Raw genomic sequence first — 17,771 nt, forward strand, 5'->3', positions numbered from 1 at the left:
TAGATAGACACAAGGTTTACTGCAACTGTAACACGTTTCACAATACGTTACCTTTATAATGGACATGATAATAGAGGATTTACCGCAGCCCACAGCCCCCAGGATACCAACAAGACCACCCTTCTTAACCTCCAGGTTAATGTCAGACAGGATAAAACTGTTATCTCCTCCCCACGTGCTGGTCAGGTGGTTTATTCTCAGTGCAACTAGTTCAGGGGAATACATGTCAGTATTCTCAGTACAGCTAATACATGTCAGTCAAATAGTACATGTCAATACATGTCAGTCAAACAATATAATTAAAAACGTGCAATACGAATTCCCACTCCAGCTAGGTTGCAGTATCTCCTTTATAACCACCTACTTAACTAACTCTTACCTTCAGGATCTTCCTTTTGCGGGGTTTTACCGGTAGTCACGTGACCATTTCCTTCATGACCATTTTCTACCACAGAATTGTCCCTCAAACCAGCTGACCCATTTTCAATACATAATGCAGAGTCATCTGTTTCTTGTTCCTCGAGAAGTAGAAATTTCTGAGGGAGATTTATTGTATTTTGGTGGCAAGAGATTTTTATTGGTGGCAAGAGATTTTTATTGGTGGCAAGAGATTTTTATAATCTCAGGAAATAGTGATCGCGTAACTTATAACCTCTCCTATTTCAATGACCATAGTACACCCTTTACGAGGTGCCACTATTAAGTACAGTAATCTGTTCTGGGTGATTCCAGTTTAAACAGATGAGGTGCAACAAAAAACTATGGATCTAGACCAGTAAAGGTCGATAAAAAACTACCAGGTTCGAGGGGCCAGCTACCCTTCAACCTTAAAATAGCTACTGAAACATAAATGAATAACCAAAAGTGGAGTGACTCTCGGAGTTCAAGGAGGGGTGTAGCCAGGATGAAGTGCTCTGGGCAAAGCCGCAAGGACCCCAGTGTGCAGATGAGAACAAAGAAGTCGCCTTATTTCAACAGTGTTATTAGTTCACAGCATATCACTCATGTGGACCCGGAGAAGGGGAGAGCACTCCCATGCAACTTTATCAAACACAGCATTAATGTGGGAACGTGGAATGTGTTATCATTGGAGAGCAGTTCCTCAAAGCTGTATGAATTGTCACAGAATATGTCGGCATATAAAATGGATGTCTTGGGGCTGACAGAGACGCACAGACCCGGCACTGGTGAGGTTACCTTGGATGATGGGTCCCTCTTTATTAACTCAGGAAGAAGTGATGGGTACAGACGACAAGGGGTAGGTTTAGTCCTCTCGAAGAAGACTAAAAATTCATTGATTTCATACAGTCCGATATCAGAACGTATTCTTGCAGCGAGGCTGCACAGTCGACATATCAACATTTCGATTGTGATAGCTTATGCTCCAACTGAGGATGCAGCAGTCGGGGTAAAGGATGACTTTTATCAGCAGCTATCTGGGGCATTTGATGAACTACCAGCTCATGACGTGAAGTTTTTACTTGGAGATCTAAATGCTCGCATTGGCCAAGATAACTCAGCTTGGTCCGGTGTGATTGGTAAGCATTCCCTTCACGTTTCATCAAATGACAACGGCCTTCGACTATTAGATTTTTGTGCATTACATCAGCTGACAATCGGTGGGACGCTTTTCCAGCATCGTGATATTCATAAAGGAAGTTGGAAGTCTCCAGATGGCCGCACAGTAAATCAGATTGACCATGTCTGTATTTCTACCAAGTGGAGTCACTCTCTACTTGACGTAAGATCATGCAGGGGTGCAGACATTGGCTCCGATCATTATTTGGTTCGGGGTCAATTTAGAGTCAAACTTATGGCAGTTCAAAAAATGAACGCCTCTCGTAGGATATCTCCAGCAATTGAGAATCTTAGAGATCAGTCCAAGGTTGAAGAGTACTGCATTGCTCTTCAAAATCGTTTTAGCTGCCTACCAATGGAGGAGAATCTTGACGGAGAATGGACATTAGTTAAGGATACTATTAAAGAAGTGTCTATGGAGGTACTGGGTGAGCGCCCCCGGCGCAGAAAGCAGCAGCATTTGTCTCAGGAGACAAAAAGCCTTATTGCAGAACGCAGTAAGATTAAACAGATGGCGCCCAGTGACAACAACAATAGGAGCGAGTATTCTCGGGCCAACAAACTTGTCAAAAAGAGCTGCAGGAAAGACGACGAGAATTGGGCTCTTAGAGTTGCAGCAGATCTGGAATCAGCTGCTGTCCATGGCCGGCAAAGGGAAGTCTGGCAACGGATAAAAACACTGTCCGGTAAGAAGAATCGAAAATCAACTGCTGTAAGAGACAAATCCGGGAAGTTGATTGCTGATCCCTCTGCTCAGAGAGAGAGATGGGGAGAACATTTTTCGGAGCTATTAAACCCTCCTCCCACGAATGCGGACCTGTCTGACCTGGACCATCTTGAAGTGGTTCCATGCTTTCCTTATCTTGGTGATGGTGATGGTCCCCCCACTAGACTTGAGATTTTAAACTGTCTTAAAAAATTGAAGAACCACAAAAGTGCTGGGATCGACGAAATCTCTAATGAGCAGTTAAAGTATGGGGCAAGTGGTCTTGTGGATAGGATGGAGAAATTGTTCTCTAAAGTTTGGAATTCAGAAGCAGTGCCTGACGACTGGTTGAAAGGCATCGTGATAATTGTACCAAAGAAGGGTGATACCTCTCATTGCTCCAATAATAGGGGGATCACTCTAAGATCTACAGCATCTAAACTGTATCAAATCATCATATTACAACGCATGAGTGACGGTTTAGAAAGTTTGCTACGAGACAATCAGTGTGGGTTTAGAAAGAACAGATCATGCATTGATCAGATTTATTCACTCCGCACTATTATACATAACTGCATTGAATATAATCTCCCCCTGTATGTAAATTTTGTGGACTTCAAGGCAGCTTTTGATTCCATCGACAGGAATTATATTTGGAAAGCTTTCAGTCATTATGGCCTGCCATGTAAATACATTCGAATAATACAGGCATTCTTTAATGGAACTGTTAGTGCTGTTAGACACAATGGTGAACTATCAGAATGGTTTGAAGTAAGTTCAGGCAGTGGCCAAGGAGACATTCAGGGTCCCCCACTTTTTAATGTCTGCCTCAATGTGGCTGCTGAGAGAACAGAAAGCAACAAAGTGGTGTCCCACGGAGCGGTTCTTCAAAGATCTATCAGTCCGCTTGTTGAGGATATCACTGTGTTAGATACAGATTATGCAGATGACATGGCTGTACTGGATAACAGCGAGGAAGGTCTTCAAGAAACAACTGACCTTTTGTGTATGTATGGTGCCCAGGGAGGTCTTAGAATCAATGGTAAAAAGACTGAGGCTATGGTCATTGGTAAAGCAACCTCACAACGGCCATACACGAAAGAAGCCACAGTGAACATCACTGTTGAAGACACGCCAGTGCAGCAAGTTAGTGACTTTACGTACTTGGGTACAATTATTTCCAGCGACGGTACTATCGACCGTGAGCTGTCAGCTAGGATTCAGAAAGCTTCCGGAGCCTTCAATCAACTGAGTAATATATGGAAAAACCGCAACATCCAGTCTTATACAAAGATCAGGATTTATAAGGCAGCGGTTTTGACAATATTGTTATATGGTAGTGAGGTTTGGAACACAACCAAAAAGCAGCTACATCGCTTTGAGGTGTTCCATCAGCGTTGCTTGAGGAGAATACTTAGAATAAGATGGCTCGATCGGGTTAGAAACACTGAAGTGCTGGAGCGTGCAAAGATAAATCCAGTAGAGACGTTCATAGGAGCAAACCGCCTGCGTTGGTTTGGCCATGTCACCAGAATGCCAGACACTAGGCTTCCTAAGTACCTGCTTAACTGGACCCCTGCCCATGGGAGAAGATCTAGGGGCCGTCCAAGAAAGAACTGGAGGAAATTTTTGCTGGAAGATGCTGCAGCGTTTACAGGAAACACTGACATAGACCTAGAAGGAGCGAGCGAGATGGCTAGTGACCGCAAACTTTGGAGGGAGATGATACGTCACAAACGGGAGTTCATTGGTGCAGGCCACTCGAATGATTGAGGAGACCTAATCAAGTAAGTAAGTACAAGTAGAAGTAAGATTTATTGTTATTAAAGATACCTAACACAATGAGGATTACAATGTTACCAACTACCAAATCTGTGAAGTATCAGATAGTATTTGAAATTGAATATTTTTAAACAATTACCTGAATTCTTCCAATACTGTGAATATACTGGGGCACATACAGAAAGGTAGCACCAAGACCCCAGTTAATATTCTTCCTGAGCAACTCTCCCATAACCAAGAAGAAGAAGACCATCTCACTGCTGACAGTCTCTCCAGTAAGGTATTTAGTAAGTAGTAGAGCCAGTAGTCCAACTAGCGGTGAAGCCTTCTGTATAGCTATACTAGAGCTCTTCAGCAACATAAAGGTACTGATGTACTTCGTCTCTAGTGCTCTTACCTAGAAGATATTTCCATATCTGTCTTTGTCCGTAATATTTAACAACATCATGGTTTATTGATTATGGGTAGAGATAACGATTAAGAGATAATGACCCTGCTACCTACTCGAAATATGAAGTTCTTGAAGACAGACTCCCACTTGTACATCTTTATAATCTTCATTGAAGCTATAGTCTCCCCTATCAGCTTTATCCTCTTGTCTGTGTGAGCTACTGTTTTCCTTCTGTCGGATCGGAAATAACATGTCAGATCAAACAAATGTAAACTTTGTCAATTTCGGGATTTTGAAAACCCACAAATTGATACACACTACTGTGGACAGTGTTTAGTGTCTACTGACCTACAGGTTGGTCACTTAACCTACGAAAAAGGAACAGAAACAGAGCTGGCTAGGGAAAGGAATATGAAATATGTTTCAAACCTGCAAACTTGAATTCCTTTTCCGATGTAAAACTGAAGAGGAACAAAAAGGAACACGGCGCCAAAAGCTGTGAGTGTGGCGTATAACCCGATTGTGTAGTAGGAAAGAACGAAGGATGTTGTTAGCGTCAGTGGGACGTTCAGCACTGCGTGAAGAGGTACTAAACCCTGTAAAACATGATGTGATAGCACCCGATAGCACCTGATAGCACCTGATAGCACCTGATAGCACCTGATAGCACCTGGTACAGTGTTCAAAATTTAAAATTCCCCCCAACTCCGGCCCCCCTCCCCAAACAGTTGTGGACGTAATCTTTCCAAGGTACAGAAAATGTTGATATATTGTTACTTGTTAGTTTTCAGTTAACTGTAGTTAAACCCACCTCGTTGAAGCGCTCAGCGTCGTTAGACATTAGTGTTATCACGTGACCAATACTAGTTTTACTAAGGGCTGAGAAGCTAATCCTGCACGCCTGAAAATTGAAGTATGTGCTAGAGATGACCTGATGACGTGTGAGGTGGTATTGAATAAATATTGGTGAATACTTTTCCTAGAGTCACCTTAAATGTTTAACAATGTTGGACTCGACAATTGTGATCCTGAAATATGGCTTTCTTTTATGTAATCAAATTTAGAAAACAGAGATAAGAAATTGTAAAAATATGATTCAACTGTGATCTTATTTTCGTCATGAATTTTTAATTTAATTTGATTCAAAACCTAGAACATATGATTTGGTTGAAAGTTATCTTATATTTAGTTAGTCTTACCTTATTTAATTGATAACGTTTCATAAGTAATGACTCAATTTTGTGAAATTGTAAAAATTAAATGCCATCAGAACAGATTAGGATTATATACCCTGTTCCAGGTACCTACCAAATAACCGAATATTACCTAATTTACCATGGTAATAGAGTGGGAGCTGGGATATCAAGGGTGGTAAACACGGGTTTTTAGTGCACATAACACATAATTAAGCTCTGGGATCCACCAATGAACAGTTTAAAAATTTGATAAGTTAATCTTATCCTTGCAAAAAACAGCGAGTGTTGAATTTACCTTATCGTAGACTAGAGCAGAGGCCTGGTTTCTTAAAACTTTGCCTAACTTCTCCAAATTCCAGTGCATCACACTTTTGAGACCAATGTAAAGAAGATTTATGAGACACATGGCACAACAGTAAATCACAACTTCACTGCAGGTCAACTTTGATGCAGAGTCAAAATAAGAGGAAACTTTGGAAACTAAAAAAGCAGGAGCAAGAAAGAAGAAACTCTGCGATAAACACATTAGTGTAATAGGAAAGATAAGCTTAGCATTAGCTTTTAAAAAAGCTCGAGGTAGAGAGGGGGATTTCTTCTTCAGCTCAACATTCCAGTAATATTTAACAAGGTCTGTGACACGTCTAGATTGGAGGTTAGGGTGACAGGGAAATATATCAGATTCTTGTAGTGGAGCTCTGTAACCCTTCTTCATGAGATCTTGTATCCACAAAAAGAGGATGCGACTGAGAAAAGTAGCACTCTGTTCAGGATTAGTAGGGTGGGAAGGGTGGATTTCTTTTTCTTGAGAAGTCATCAGTAAATATCCACGCTGTGAAAGGAGTAATTGCTTGAGGTTAGACAATCAAGCGGAGATAGATCAGTGATTACTGTAAAAAGTAAAGGAGATTCTAAATGTTCAGTGGACAGCGACCCACAAGATTGACTGTTACTAACTATAAACTACAACGGATAATCGATACTATTAAACAATAAACATGGCAAAGAACAAACAAAAAAAGCAAATTTGAGCAGTATTTTCTGTGAAGCCTGAAATATGATCCTCTCTAGTCACGTGAATAGCAATCCTTTCTGAACCCAGGTATAAAGGCATTGTTACTTTACTGCTACACTTTAAATTTGGTATTTTAGATTTTATCTTAAATTTTACACTCTGACAATACCTATCTATCATCGTTTAGAGGTTTGAGCAGTTGAGAATTTATGATTGAGAGGGTAATATTTACAACTATTTTACAAAAAGTATGATATTAGTATCAACATATTATTGTAAATAATAATGTAGGGCATGATTATTCATGAGGATAATCGACACTGTTCTCATTAATTTATACCTTTACATTGAAAAGCCTATGATATAAATTAAAAGCAGACTGGGATATCAGATAAATTCTGAGCATTATTGAAAATAAAAAATAAAAAATAAAATAAAGAATGGTTTCGATGAAGATTTGAGTTGAACAGTTATGATAACGGTTTTATAATCATGAATACTCTTCAAATAGCCAAGCTTCCAGCACTATAAACGAGAAAGATTGCCAAAAAAGTGACGAATGCTGCAAAAATTGTCTTCTGAAGTAGTGAATTTTTCCTAATTTAATCATAATATATTTAATCACAAAATTCAAACCAAAACTCCAATATCCGTAATATGACGTCAAGTAAATAATGAAATAGGTAGTCAGATTTGCACGTGCAACCAGAACAGACTAGTATAATATACGCTGTACCTACCAAATAAACTAATATTACCTAAGTTACCATGGAAATAGGGTGGGCGCTGTGATCTTTAGAGTGGAAAAGACGGGTTGACGTCAAGTAAATAGTGAAAAAGATAGTCTTTGCACTTGAAATTACCTCCTACGCATCAACGATAGTAGGTGATCACAACTTCACTATTTAATATTGAACAGTGAAGCTGTGATCTAAAGTTGTGATCTAGGAAGGTCGGCAAAAATGGCATGGTGTGTCACAAATTTGTGTTTTTAAAATGTTTGATTTGATCCAAGTACCCAAATAAATGATTAGTTGATTATTTATTAGCAGCGTGGTTCTTTGGTTCTCCTCACCTTTCAGTCAAACCAGCTAAATTACAACATGTTTTAAAATAACATCGAGATCTTCAAATTGAAAAAATAGAAATTTTAGAATGAAGAAATAGACACAAATAGAATGAACCCAAATTATTGTATTTAGATTATGTAATGATTGATAATAACAGACAGTACCAGAGCTTCATATAACTGAGTCTTGTGACGTAGCCCTGGCTACAGGTGCCGCATCTCACTGTCAGATTAAAATACAGACTGCTAAACGAAAATAGTTTGAGACGTTGCGAACAGGATATTGAGAAACCGCTAACGACTTTATGTTGAAACCTCAAAATGATTCATCGTCAAGAGAAAATAAATTAAATGAACTATCAGCATTCTCAAAGCTCCAGTTATTATTAATTAAGCTATCATTGAACCTTTCCTCTCTCAGGATGGCCGTTGACAGTTAAACCATCAAAAATGTTTTTTTGATGGCGACTGGGACGTAGCTATTTGTCTATGTTACTGAAGGAAGTTGGGACAAAGAGGAACTGAGAACTCTGATGCGAAACAGTACGGCAGTGTTAAACAAGGAACTGAAACCGAAGGGTTCCGTTCAGGCCTTCACACTTTCTTTCTGTCTGGTTCTAATATAGTAATATACCGCTACAATAATGACTTATATATAGATTATAGGGATATATAGTAATTATGGAGAGGTTATCAAAACAAAAAACTAATTATGGAGAGGGTTATCTAGCGTAGATCGAATTTGTTACATTTTTATTAGGTTATATATCTACGGAGTAATTTGATTATTTCAGTTCTGTGTTGAAGAGAGACGCGCTACATACTCAGGACTTACTACATACTCAGGATGCACCACGTACTCAGGACGTACTACATACTCAGGATGCATCACCTCCTCAGGACGCACTACATACTCAGGATGCACCACGTACTCAGGACGCACTGCATACTCAGGACGCAGCACGTACTCAGGACGTATTACGTACTCAGGACGCATCACGTACTCAGGACGTATTACGTACTCAGGACGCAGCAAGTACTCAGGACGTATTACGTACTCAGGACGCACCTCGTACTCAGGACGTATTACGTACTCAGGACGCAGCACGTACTCAGGACGCACTACATACTCAGGATGCACCACGTACTCAGGACGCACTGCATACTCAGGATGCATCACCTCCTCAGGACGCACTACATACTCAGGATGCATCACCTCCTCAGGACGCACTACATACTCAGGATGCACCACGTACTCAGGACGCACTGCATACTCAGGACGCAGCACGTACTCAGGACGCACTGCATACTCAGGATGCATCACCTCCTCAGGACGCACTACATACTCAGGATGCATCACCTCCTCAGGACGCACTACATACTCAGGATGCACCACGTACTCAGGACGCACTGCATACTCAGGACGCAGCACGTACTCAGGACGTATTACGTACTCAGGACGCACCACGTACTCAGGACGTATTACGTACTCAGGACGCAGCACGTACTCAGGACGCACTGCATACTCAGGACGCAGCACGTACTCAGGACGTATTACGTACTCAGGACGCACCTCGTACTCAGGACGTATAACGTACTCAGGACGCATCACGTACTCAGGACGTATTACGTACTCAGGACGCAGCACGTACTCAGGACGTATTACGTACTCAGGACGCACCTCGTACTCAGGACGTATTACGTACTCAGGACGCAGCACGTACTCAGGACGCACTACATACTCAGGATGCACCACGTACTCAGGACGCACTGCATACTCAGGATGCATCACCTCCTCAGGACGCACTGCATACTCAGGATGCATCACCTCCTCAGGACGCACTACATACTCAGGATGCACCACGTACTCAGGACGCACTGCATACTCAGGACGCAGCACGTACTCAGGACGTATTACGTACTCAGGACGCAGCACGTACTCAGGACGTATTACGTACTCAGGACGCACCTCGTACTCAGGACGTATAACGTACTCAGGACGCATCACGTACTTATAGGCGATGAACAAAATTGTCAAAAATTGAAAAATTGTGACCTATGATTACTTAACGAGGTTTTGGATCAAGATTACTTTTTATTTATTATGTCAAAATTATTTAACAACAATAAAAGTACATTTATTTTTATTAGACTAAAATATGTTGACTATCTTCACAACAAATGAACAAAAACTTCATTTATAAAGATCCTACCTTGTTGTATACCAGAGAGGACAGTTGGATTCTCAGAGAAGGTCCAAGTGTATGGAGGTTCCAATACAAGAAATTGCGCAGACCTATAAAGAGAATGTTAGCTATAAACATCATTCCACCGTACATTAGGGCTTCCTTTTGAGTTGTGGTAGAGGCTGGGTCGAAATAGGAGGAAATCCTGCCGATGAGTACAGGTGGGGCCAGGAAGAAGAAACCTTCCAGAAAACATTGCGCGAGAATAATGCAGAGTTCCTTGGCATTGGACTTGAACAACGCTCTGGTTAATGAAGGTGAACTTTTCTTCAGTTCTTTGTCCCAGTAGTACTTTGTGCGGTCGGTGATAGTTTTTGATTTATATTTAGTGTGGCAGGCAAATACGTCGGATTCTTGTAGCGGAGCTTTGTAACCCTTTTTTAGGATATCCTGAATCCACCAGAAAACACATCTGCTGAAAAAATTAGCATTTTCCTCCGGGTTAGGACGCAGTGTTGTAGCTTCATTGTCTTTAGGACTTGTCATGAATACTGCAATAGTTAAGTTAGTTGGGATTAATTAGAGGACATAACATGTTATCCTTACACAGTACACGCTAATTGTGTAACATATGTCTGGAGGGGAGGGAGAGGGGGGAGGGGGCTCTTTGGCAAGCAATCATAAAACCAAGATTAGACTAATTTTACCACTCGATACCTATCTTTAGCAAGAAGCTGGATTAAAGTTGTGCAGATGTTAAATTGTAAGGTGGATAATGAGTAAATGCTATTCAAAATTATATTCATAATAATACACTTATGAATTTATTTTACATTATATAGTAGTTTCTCTCGGATCAGTACTTACTTTGCTATATATAGCAATAATAATATATATAGCAATATATAGCAATTATAATATATTATACAAGCGAAATAATGTGGTCGAATCTGGGATCAAAATAAGCTTTCATATTGCATAATATCAATACAAATATTATACTCATAATCCATATTCCAGTTTGATCTGTTTTGCAGAATTGGTCGTTTAGTGAGGGACTTTACCATGCCTGGTTAGCGGTTGGAAACTGTTTAGAGGCAAAAGGTCGTCTTTATGTCAAATAATGTTTATCAAGAAACTAACCCGGAAAATCGCTAAATAATTAAATACCTGATGATAAAACCTGATATTAGTGTGAAATACAAGACTATACAACTTTTTTGCTGGAATGATTGTCTTGCATTTTTCGCATGTCAAGTAAAAACATAAGACTCTTAATCATACTTCTTTCCTGCTTTCTTTTTATTCAGTGGGCCTCACCGTTATGATGTTAGACTTTTGTTGAAAATCGGATTTCTCCGTTTGGTGCTGTTTTTCTTTGTATAAGCAGGTAGTTCGATAAAATGATAATGTAATTATTTACTTGGTACTCTTTACAGCACAATAGATATGACCTACTATCAAAACTACTACGGAATAGAACTGTCGACTTACAAAGCACTGGATAGATTTTACATGTTCTTCATTACAATAATGGCACTGTTTGGTGAGTGATTAATTAATATTCTTATACTATCGGTGTTTCCCTAGTCCATATATTCCCTACATTGCGATCGATTTGCAATTGAAACCACTGAGACACAAATCTACACTATTGATTTACTGAGCAGTAAGAACAATATCATAATTTAAGATCAGTGTAATGGAGACTAGCATTCTTGTACAATGCTGTACAGCAGTGAAGATGTGAAACATATTGCACACCAAGAAGAGACAAATGACAACCTAATGAATGACTTCCTCTACAATTCCATATTGCAGGAGTAATCTTCAATTCTCTGCTCGGTTTGGCTTATCTGAGAAAGCAGTGGTTCACAAAGACAGGTGATTTTGGCACCACTCTGTACACTCACCTTACCTTCAACAATCTAGTGAAGGTATATTCACTGTGTAGTAGTATCTGATCACACTTCAACGTATTTAGGGTAGACAACTATGAGGTAAGTATAATAATTTTGCAACTAATTTATTTTGTATAAGTAGGAAGTTTTGTTGGGTCAATTGTATGCTGTTTTTAATTTTCAGTCCATTGTTGCTTTGCTTCATGGAGGTTTGGCTCTACAAACGAATTGGGTATCATCCACCTACTACAAAGTTCAAGAGAGATCAATCTCCACCATGAAGAACAATAACAGTTTTGTATATTGCAATGTTATGGGACCCATTCAAAGCATTGTAATAGTGCAGGTAATTATGATAAATGCATCTTACTTACATACGATATTGAGATATTGAGATACCGATTGAATCTGATCTGGAATTTGTAAATTGAAGGAATGTCACAATTGTGCTAGTATACTACTGTTTAAATAACCTCATCTAACTTTCAGGGGGTGCTACTCTTGAGCTGCCTTGTCTGCTTTAAGGTTTTAGACAGGTACTCTCAATATATCCGCAGTATTTTGAGGAGAAGAAAATACTTAGCTAATATCATCATTTCGTGTAGCTGGATAATAAGGTGAGCTATGAATAATACATTCTAAGAATGAATCCTACTTTTGGAAAGTTATTGAATTCCTGATTCTTAGTCTATGTAAACTAAACTACCCACTTTGCAGTGTTACTGGGGCGCTGTGTACTTATGTGGTCTCAGAAGCATATTACATGGACAATTTATCTGGATTTTGCTACACTACAGAAAACAAGACGATTCCTGGCATTGGAGTTTTCCTCTTCTGCTTGCCTCCGCTTATAAGCTGTGCAATCATCCTAGTGATGCTTGTGGTCTTACTTTACCAGTAATTTAATATGTTTCAAAATAAGATATTTTTATATTTACATTGAAAATTCTTTAAACTGGACTCCTCAGGAACAAAAGGGGTATAGAGAGATCCACACGATCCCAATCCAGTATCCTTAGCCTCTCAAAAAACATGTCATTGCATGATATTTCCTGCAGGTACATCCTACAGCGAAAAGAAAGAGAAACAAGAGAGCACACTGATTCTACCAAGCTGATAATTATCCTGATATACACAGTTATATTCTTATTGTGTGAAGGTCCAATATGGTTATTTTATTTCATATACAACTGTGAAGAAGGGGTAAAATGGATGCTGAATTCAGATGATTTGGTGGGTTAATTTGTAGACAGTCAGTTAATAGTTGACAGTCATGTTGTCCCTATCAAATGACAATCATGCTTTACATATAAATTAAATTGGAGCTATTTAAAACTGGTGATGATTGTGATCCTGAATGATACTAATAATTGACCATCTATACAATTCTACATTAGACCAAACAAAAAAATATTTTTGATAACAGTAACTGACAAAATCTTTCAGAATGATTACTATGTTGGATTGTTCTATTATCATTATGTAAGCTCGGTCCTGAAAAATGATTTTGACTACGTAGGCCAAAATCTTTATATGGCACTCCGATATTATCCAATGTGAGTCATTTTATTTCTGTTACTCACTTAATACTACTAAATACTACTTTATGGCCATGACCATATTCCTAATTATGGTCAAGGTCATTAATCTTTATAAAATTCAGTTTCAATGAAAAACAACAGTAAAATATTGTTGTAGCATTAGTACTAAAAACTTTTCTCATACAATTTCAGGTATGTGCAGTTGACACTAACAATAGAAACCTTCATCCAAACAGCCACCCTGCTTTTTGTTCAGCACGATATCTTGGATTGGCTCTACAAAATCGTTACAAACAGAAGTTTTGTTCGCTCTTTCACAATGGTAGAACAAGGAAATACGAACAATGACATTTTACATGAACCTTCCAACGACCACTCTGAAACAGCTGCTGATCGACCTTCAATCTAAATCTGCGTTCTCAATTTGAGTCAGTTAGACTGTAACAAATTTGACCCTATATAAAAACAGACATGCAGTGCCTGGTGTTACAATAACGGCCACCAACTTATTCCTTAACTTTTAACATCTACGATTCCTTACAACAAAAGTTATTGGTTCAGAGATCTAGTTAGTATAAGTTCAAAGTTGACACTTCAGCCAAAATTGGCTACATAAAGAAATTAACGTTTGATTATTGTTGATTCTCTAATCACTAATGCTGAATGCACTTTAATTAGCTACTCAATGCACATTTTTTCAATTGTAGTTCACTATATTGAATGAAATATAAATATGTTTTTAAATTCATAATAATTTTAAAGTGATGCTGTATTAATGTAAAACCAATTTGATAGACAAATATAAAATAAGCGAAAAGTTGTATTTTCTAGTCTTGAGATCATTGATTGACGATGTTTATCTTATACAGCTCGTACCGACTTAATAGTAATTTGGGGTTGCAATAAACATTTTTGATGCGCGGCGCAACCTAATATGCAGTAGTGCAGTACTATACATTGCAATACAATATTTTTTTCGTGCATGAATATTTGCTCATGCATTCATTTATAAACCATGTATGAATATATAATCTAACAAATATGTTATCCGTGGCCGTGCCTAGTTTCGCGCGCTTATTAATGATTAAGGCATGCCTTAATCATTAATAAGCGCGCGAAACTATTGAATGTTTAAAATAAAATTTATTTGAACGGGTGATATTGCAATTGGTATTATTAACATTGTCAATGAGTTACGTGTACGAATCAATTCGACCCGCGGGTCATCTAAACCTACAGAAATTAATTTAGTGGGCCGCGCTCAGCCTGTCATTCCGCCAAATTTCTATTTACGAACATAATAGCCTGAGGTCCTTTGTATCACGTGGTGACCCCCACGGTCGCTTCACTATAGTAGCGTCTTCGACGCTACAGGGGGAGCCGCGCACTTCGTGCGCGGCGGGTCATACAACGTATGACAAGAGGTCCCCAGGTGAAAATAAATAAAATCATAAACAATTTTTTGTCGTTTTAATCATTTGTTGTTTAATTTTTAATTTAGGTTTTATTTCAATTTTTTATAGAATTTAAATCCAAGCCAATTAGCTTGTAGCTACACAAAATTAAGTCATTCTTAATTTAATTCATAAATATTATATTAATTTTATTTCGAGAAATCGTGTGTGAGGGTTAAATGGGGAGCTGGGCAATGGTTGCTCTATCCAGAGCCCTTGCTCTTGCAGTAGCACGCGCCCGCCTCACGCCGCGCCTTGACTTGTGAAACAAGTGAAGGGCAATAGTACGGCGAAAAAGCAAAAATTCAATAACTGGTCACCGTAATGGGTGCCACATGCCTAGCATGAAATATTTACCTACTGTCCTACTGAGTTGCATTTGTGTAGGTCTGTAGAAGCATTAGAATATTTAACGCGTGAATACTGGATACAATAATTTAAAAAATTCAAGTTGCAAATTCCATTTTGTAGGTTTATAACTTACGAGGACGCACGCCGAGTTGGACTCGTCGACGGTCCCTAATAAATGAAACAAGTATTTTACAAGTATCACCCGTTAAATTCCGTTTCGTAGTTTTTTTAAATATTGAGGAAGGTAGTTCGGATCCATATTTTTTATTTTGAAAAGCATTTGCCATTTGATTCGAGTAAACCGGACAGGTTCCAACGCAAAAATGATTAGCCAACTACCATGAGCAGCAGATGGATTCCACAACTGTACACAGTATTCAAAATGATATGATTTCTTATCAAAGATTTATAAATTGTTAACATCACAGTTTTATCTCTAGTAATCAAATTCCTGACTATCCGACATATCATTTGGTTAGCCTTAGATATAGACTTAATCTGCTCATCCCATTTCACTGACACACGTGTAACAACACCCAAATCCTTCTCCTGTTCTGAGGTTCATAAAATAAAACCACCCAGAGAATAATTTAAATTAGGATTATCATTAAGATCAATATGCATTACTTTGCATTTAGATGGGTTAAATCTCAGTGACCAAATATTAGATTTCTAATATTAGTAGAGGCTCTTACGGGCATTGTCTGCTCGATACGCTAGGGACCCCAGATACACCTTACTATACGTATTTTTGACCGTAGAATCGATTAAAAGTAGTTTTAAAATGATTGGACTGACTTTTTGGGGGTAAAATCGCAAAAAACCGATTTTTGGCCAAAAAATAGGCCAAAAAACCATGTTTTTTGATATTTTGAACAAGTTAATTTTGTTGGCATGTCGGCAAAACTTGCATGGAGATAGCTAAAACACAGCCGCACAAGATGGTTTAAAAATTTGAAAAATCCCTCTATTTTTTTGGGGGTAAAAATCCAAAAAAGTGGTAAAAATTTTGACTTTTTTGCTTGAAGTTTGAATAATTTTTTGCAGTTGTATTAAATCAACCCAAAAATAGTCACATCGTGTTTGCCTAAATTTTTCCTTTCCGAGAAGTACCCACTTCATATACTTTATCGAAGTTTGAATATTGTCACTCCGCAAGCGTTTTTGCCAAATTTTCGACGCGCACTACGCGCAAAAGCATTTAGTTGTTATCAATTGGCATCCGCGCGTTCATCATAAATTTCAAACAGCTATAACTCAGCGAGATTATGTCCGTTCTAGCTCATATTTTCACACCAAAAAGAAAACAATGTAATCTTATTGCTGACAAAATATGAATATAATTACTTTATTTGCCTTAGAGTAATAGACTGTTAAAGTTTAAAACGCGCATTGGTATAGCACGTGACTAATAAGGCCAAATTTATACTTCTTAACATATTATCGATTCTTAGACATCATACTATTGTGTCCAATTAGCGGTTAGGTCTCTAAACTCGTAGCAGAAAACACGTCTTTTTGCCCGTAAGAGCCTCTACTATATAGTTTAACTTTATTTTTTATTTTAATTATTATAACCATTGATACAAAGCCCATAATATTTCACCAGCCCTTCAACTTCAAGTTGCATTTTATATCCTTGAATGACAAAAAATTTGTTTCACTTTTTGTTCAGCACGATATCTCGGATTGGCTCTACAAAATCGTTACAAACAGAAGATTTGTTCGCTCTTTCGCAATGGCAGCATTGCCGATTAATTTAAGGTCATCAGCAAATAGTTTAACTTTATTTTAATTATTATAACCATTGATACAAAGCCCATAATATTCCACCAGCCCTTCACCTCCAAGTTTTATAGCCTTGAATGAAAAAAATTGCAGGAGGTGACCGGGATTCCCGGTTCCGGAAATCCCAGTACCGGGATTGGCAATTTTGAGCTATCCCGGTCCCGGTCAAGTCACATTTTTCATTCCGGTCCCGGTCCCGGTCAATCACTCAAATTTGCCGGGATTTTGACCGGGATCTTTAACATAATTTCATTCACTGTGATTCTAAGTTTTTCCTTTCATTCATTGTGAATTTCATCTTTAAACATCCTCTGAGCCAAACAATGTTTAAAATTGCTAAACAAGTTTGAGTAATAAATTATGATCACAAATTAACCAGTAATTGACTGGAATTCCCGGTACCGGGAATCCCGGTACCGGGATTGGCAATTTTGAGCTATCCCGGTCCTGGTCCCGGTCAAGTACCATTTTTCATCCCGGTCCCGGTAAATTGATAATCTCACTAAATCTCAGTCCCGGTCCCGGTCCTTGTCCCGGTCAAGTCACATTTTGTATCCCGGTCCCGGTCCCGGTCCCGGTCAGGCCTGAAATCATGTCTCGGTCACCTCCTGAAAAATTGAGTGTCGACCTTCTGTCACAACAAAACTGCCATTCTTTAGAAACAACAATTTATCTTTCCCAACAGTTGTTATCTGGTCCAAGTAAGAGCCTTGTCTCCAAAAACTCATCTAGACTAGCGTTTTAGTGTGTACTAAAGCTTTCAGGCCCGCGAATTCCTTGTACCGTTTGTTGCCTATCCTTTCACAACCCAATTAA

General features: G+C 38.7%; 1 protein-coding gene across 1 annotated transcript in view; it reads right to left on the reverse strand.

The window, feature by feature from the left end:
- LOC134819233 (ATP-binding cassette sub-family C member 4-like) overlaps positions 1 to 10,472 on the reverse strand; it is a 37,506-nt gene extending 27,034 nt beyond the window's left edge. Inside the window, exons 1-7 of the mRNA XM_063829051.1 lie at positions 9,948 to 10,472; positions 5,269 to 5,358; positions 4,887 to 5,053; positions 4,571 to 4,688; positions 4,206 to 4,463; positions 380 to 536; positions 52 to 206 (exon numbers count right to left, since the gene is read on the reverse strand). Coding sequence (XP_063685121.1) covers positions 52 to 206; positions 380 to 536; positions 4,206 to 4,463; positions 4,571 to 4,688; positions 4,887 to 5,053; positions 5,269 to 5,358; positions 9,948 to 10,466 — 1,464 coding nt within the window. The 5' untranslated portion in view covers positions 10,467 to 10,472. The remainder of the gene's footprint in view (positions 1 to 51; positions 207 to 379; positions 537 to 4,205; positions 4,464 to 4,570; positions 4,689 to 4,886; positions 5,054 to 5,268; positions 5,359 to 9,947) is intronic.
- Positions 10,473 to 17,771: the final 7,299 nt, after the last annotated feature.

The sequence above is a fragment of the Bolinopsis microptera genome, chromosome 8, assembly GCF_026151205.1.
Source record: "Bolinopsis microptera isolate Bmic1 chromosome 8, MBARI_Bmic_1.0, whole genome shotgun sequence".
Lineage (NCBI taxonomy): Eukaryota > Metazoa > Ctenophora > Tentaculata > Lobata > Bolinopsidae > Bolinopsis > Bolinopsis microptera.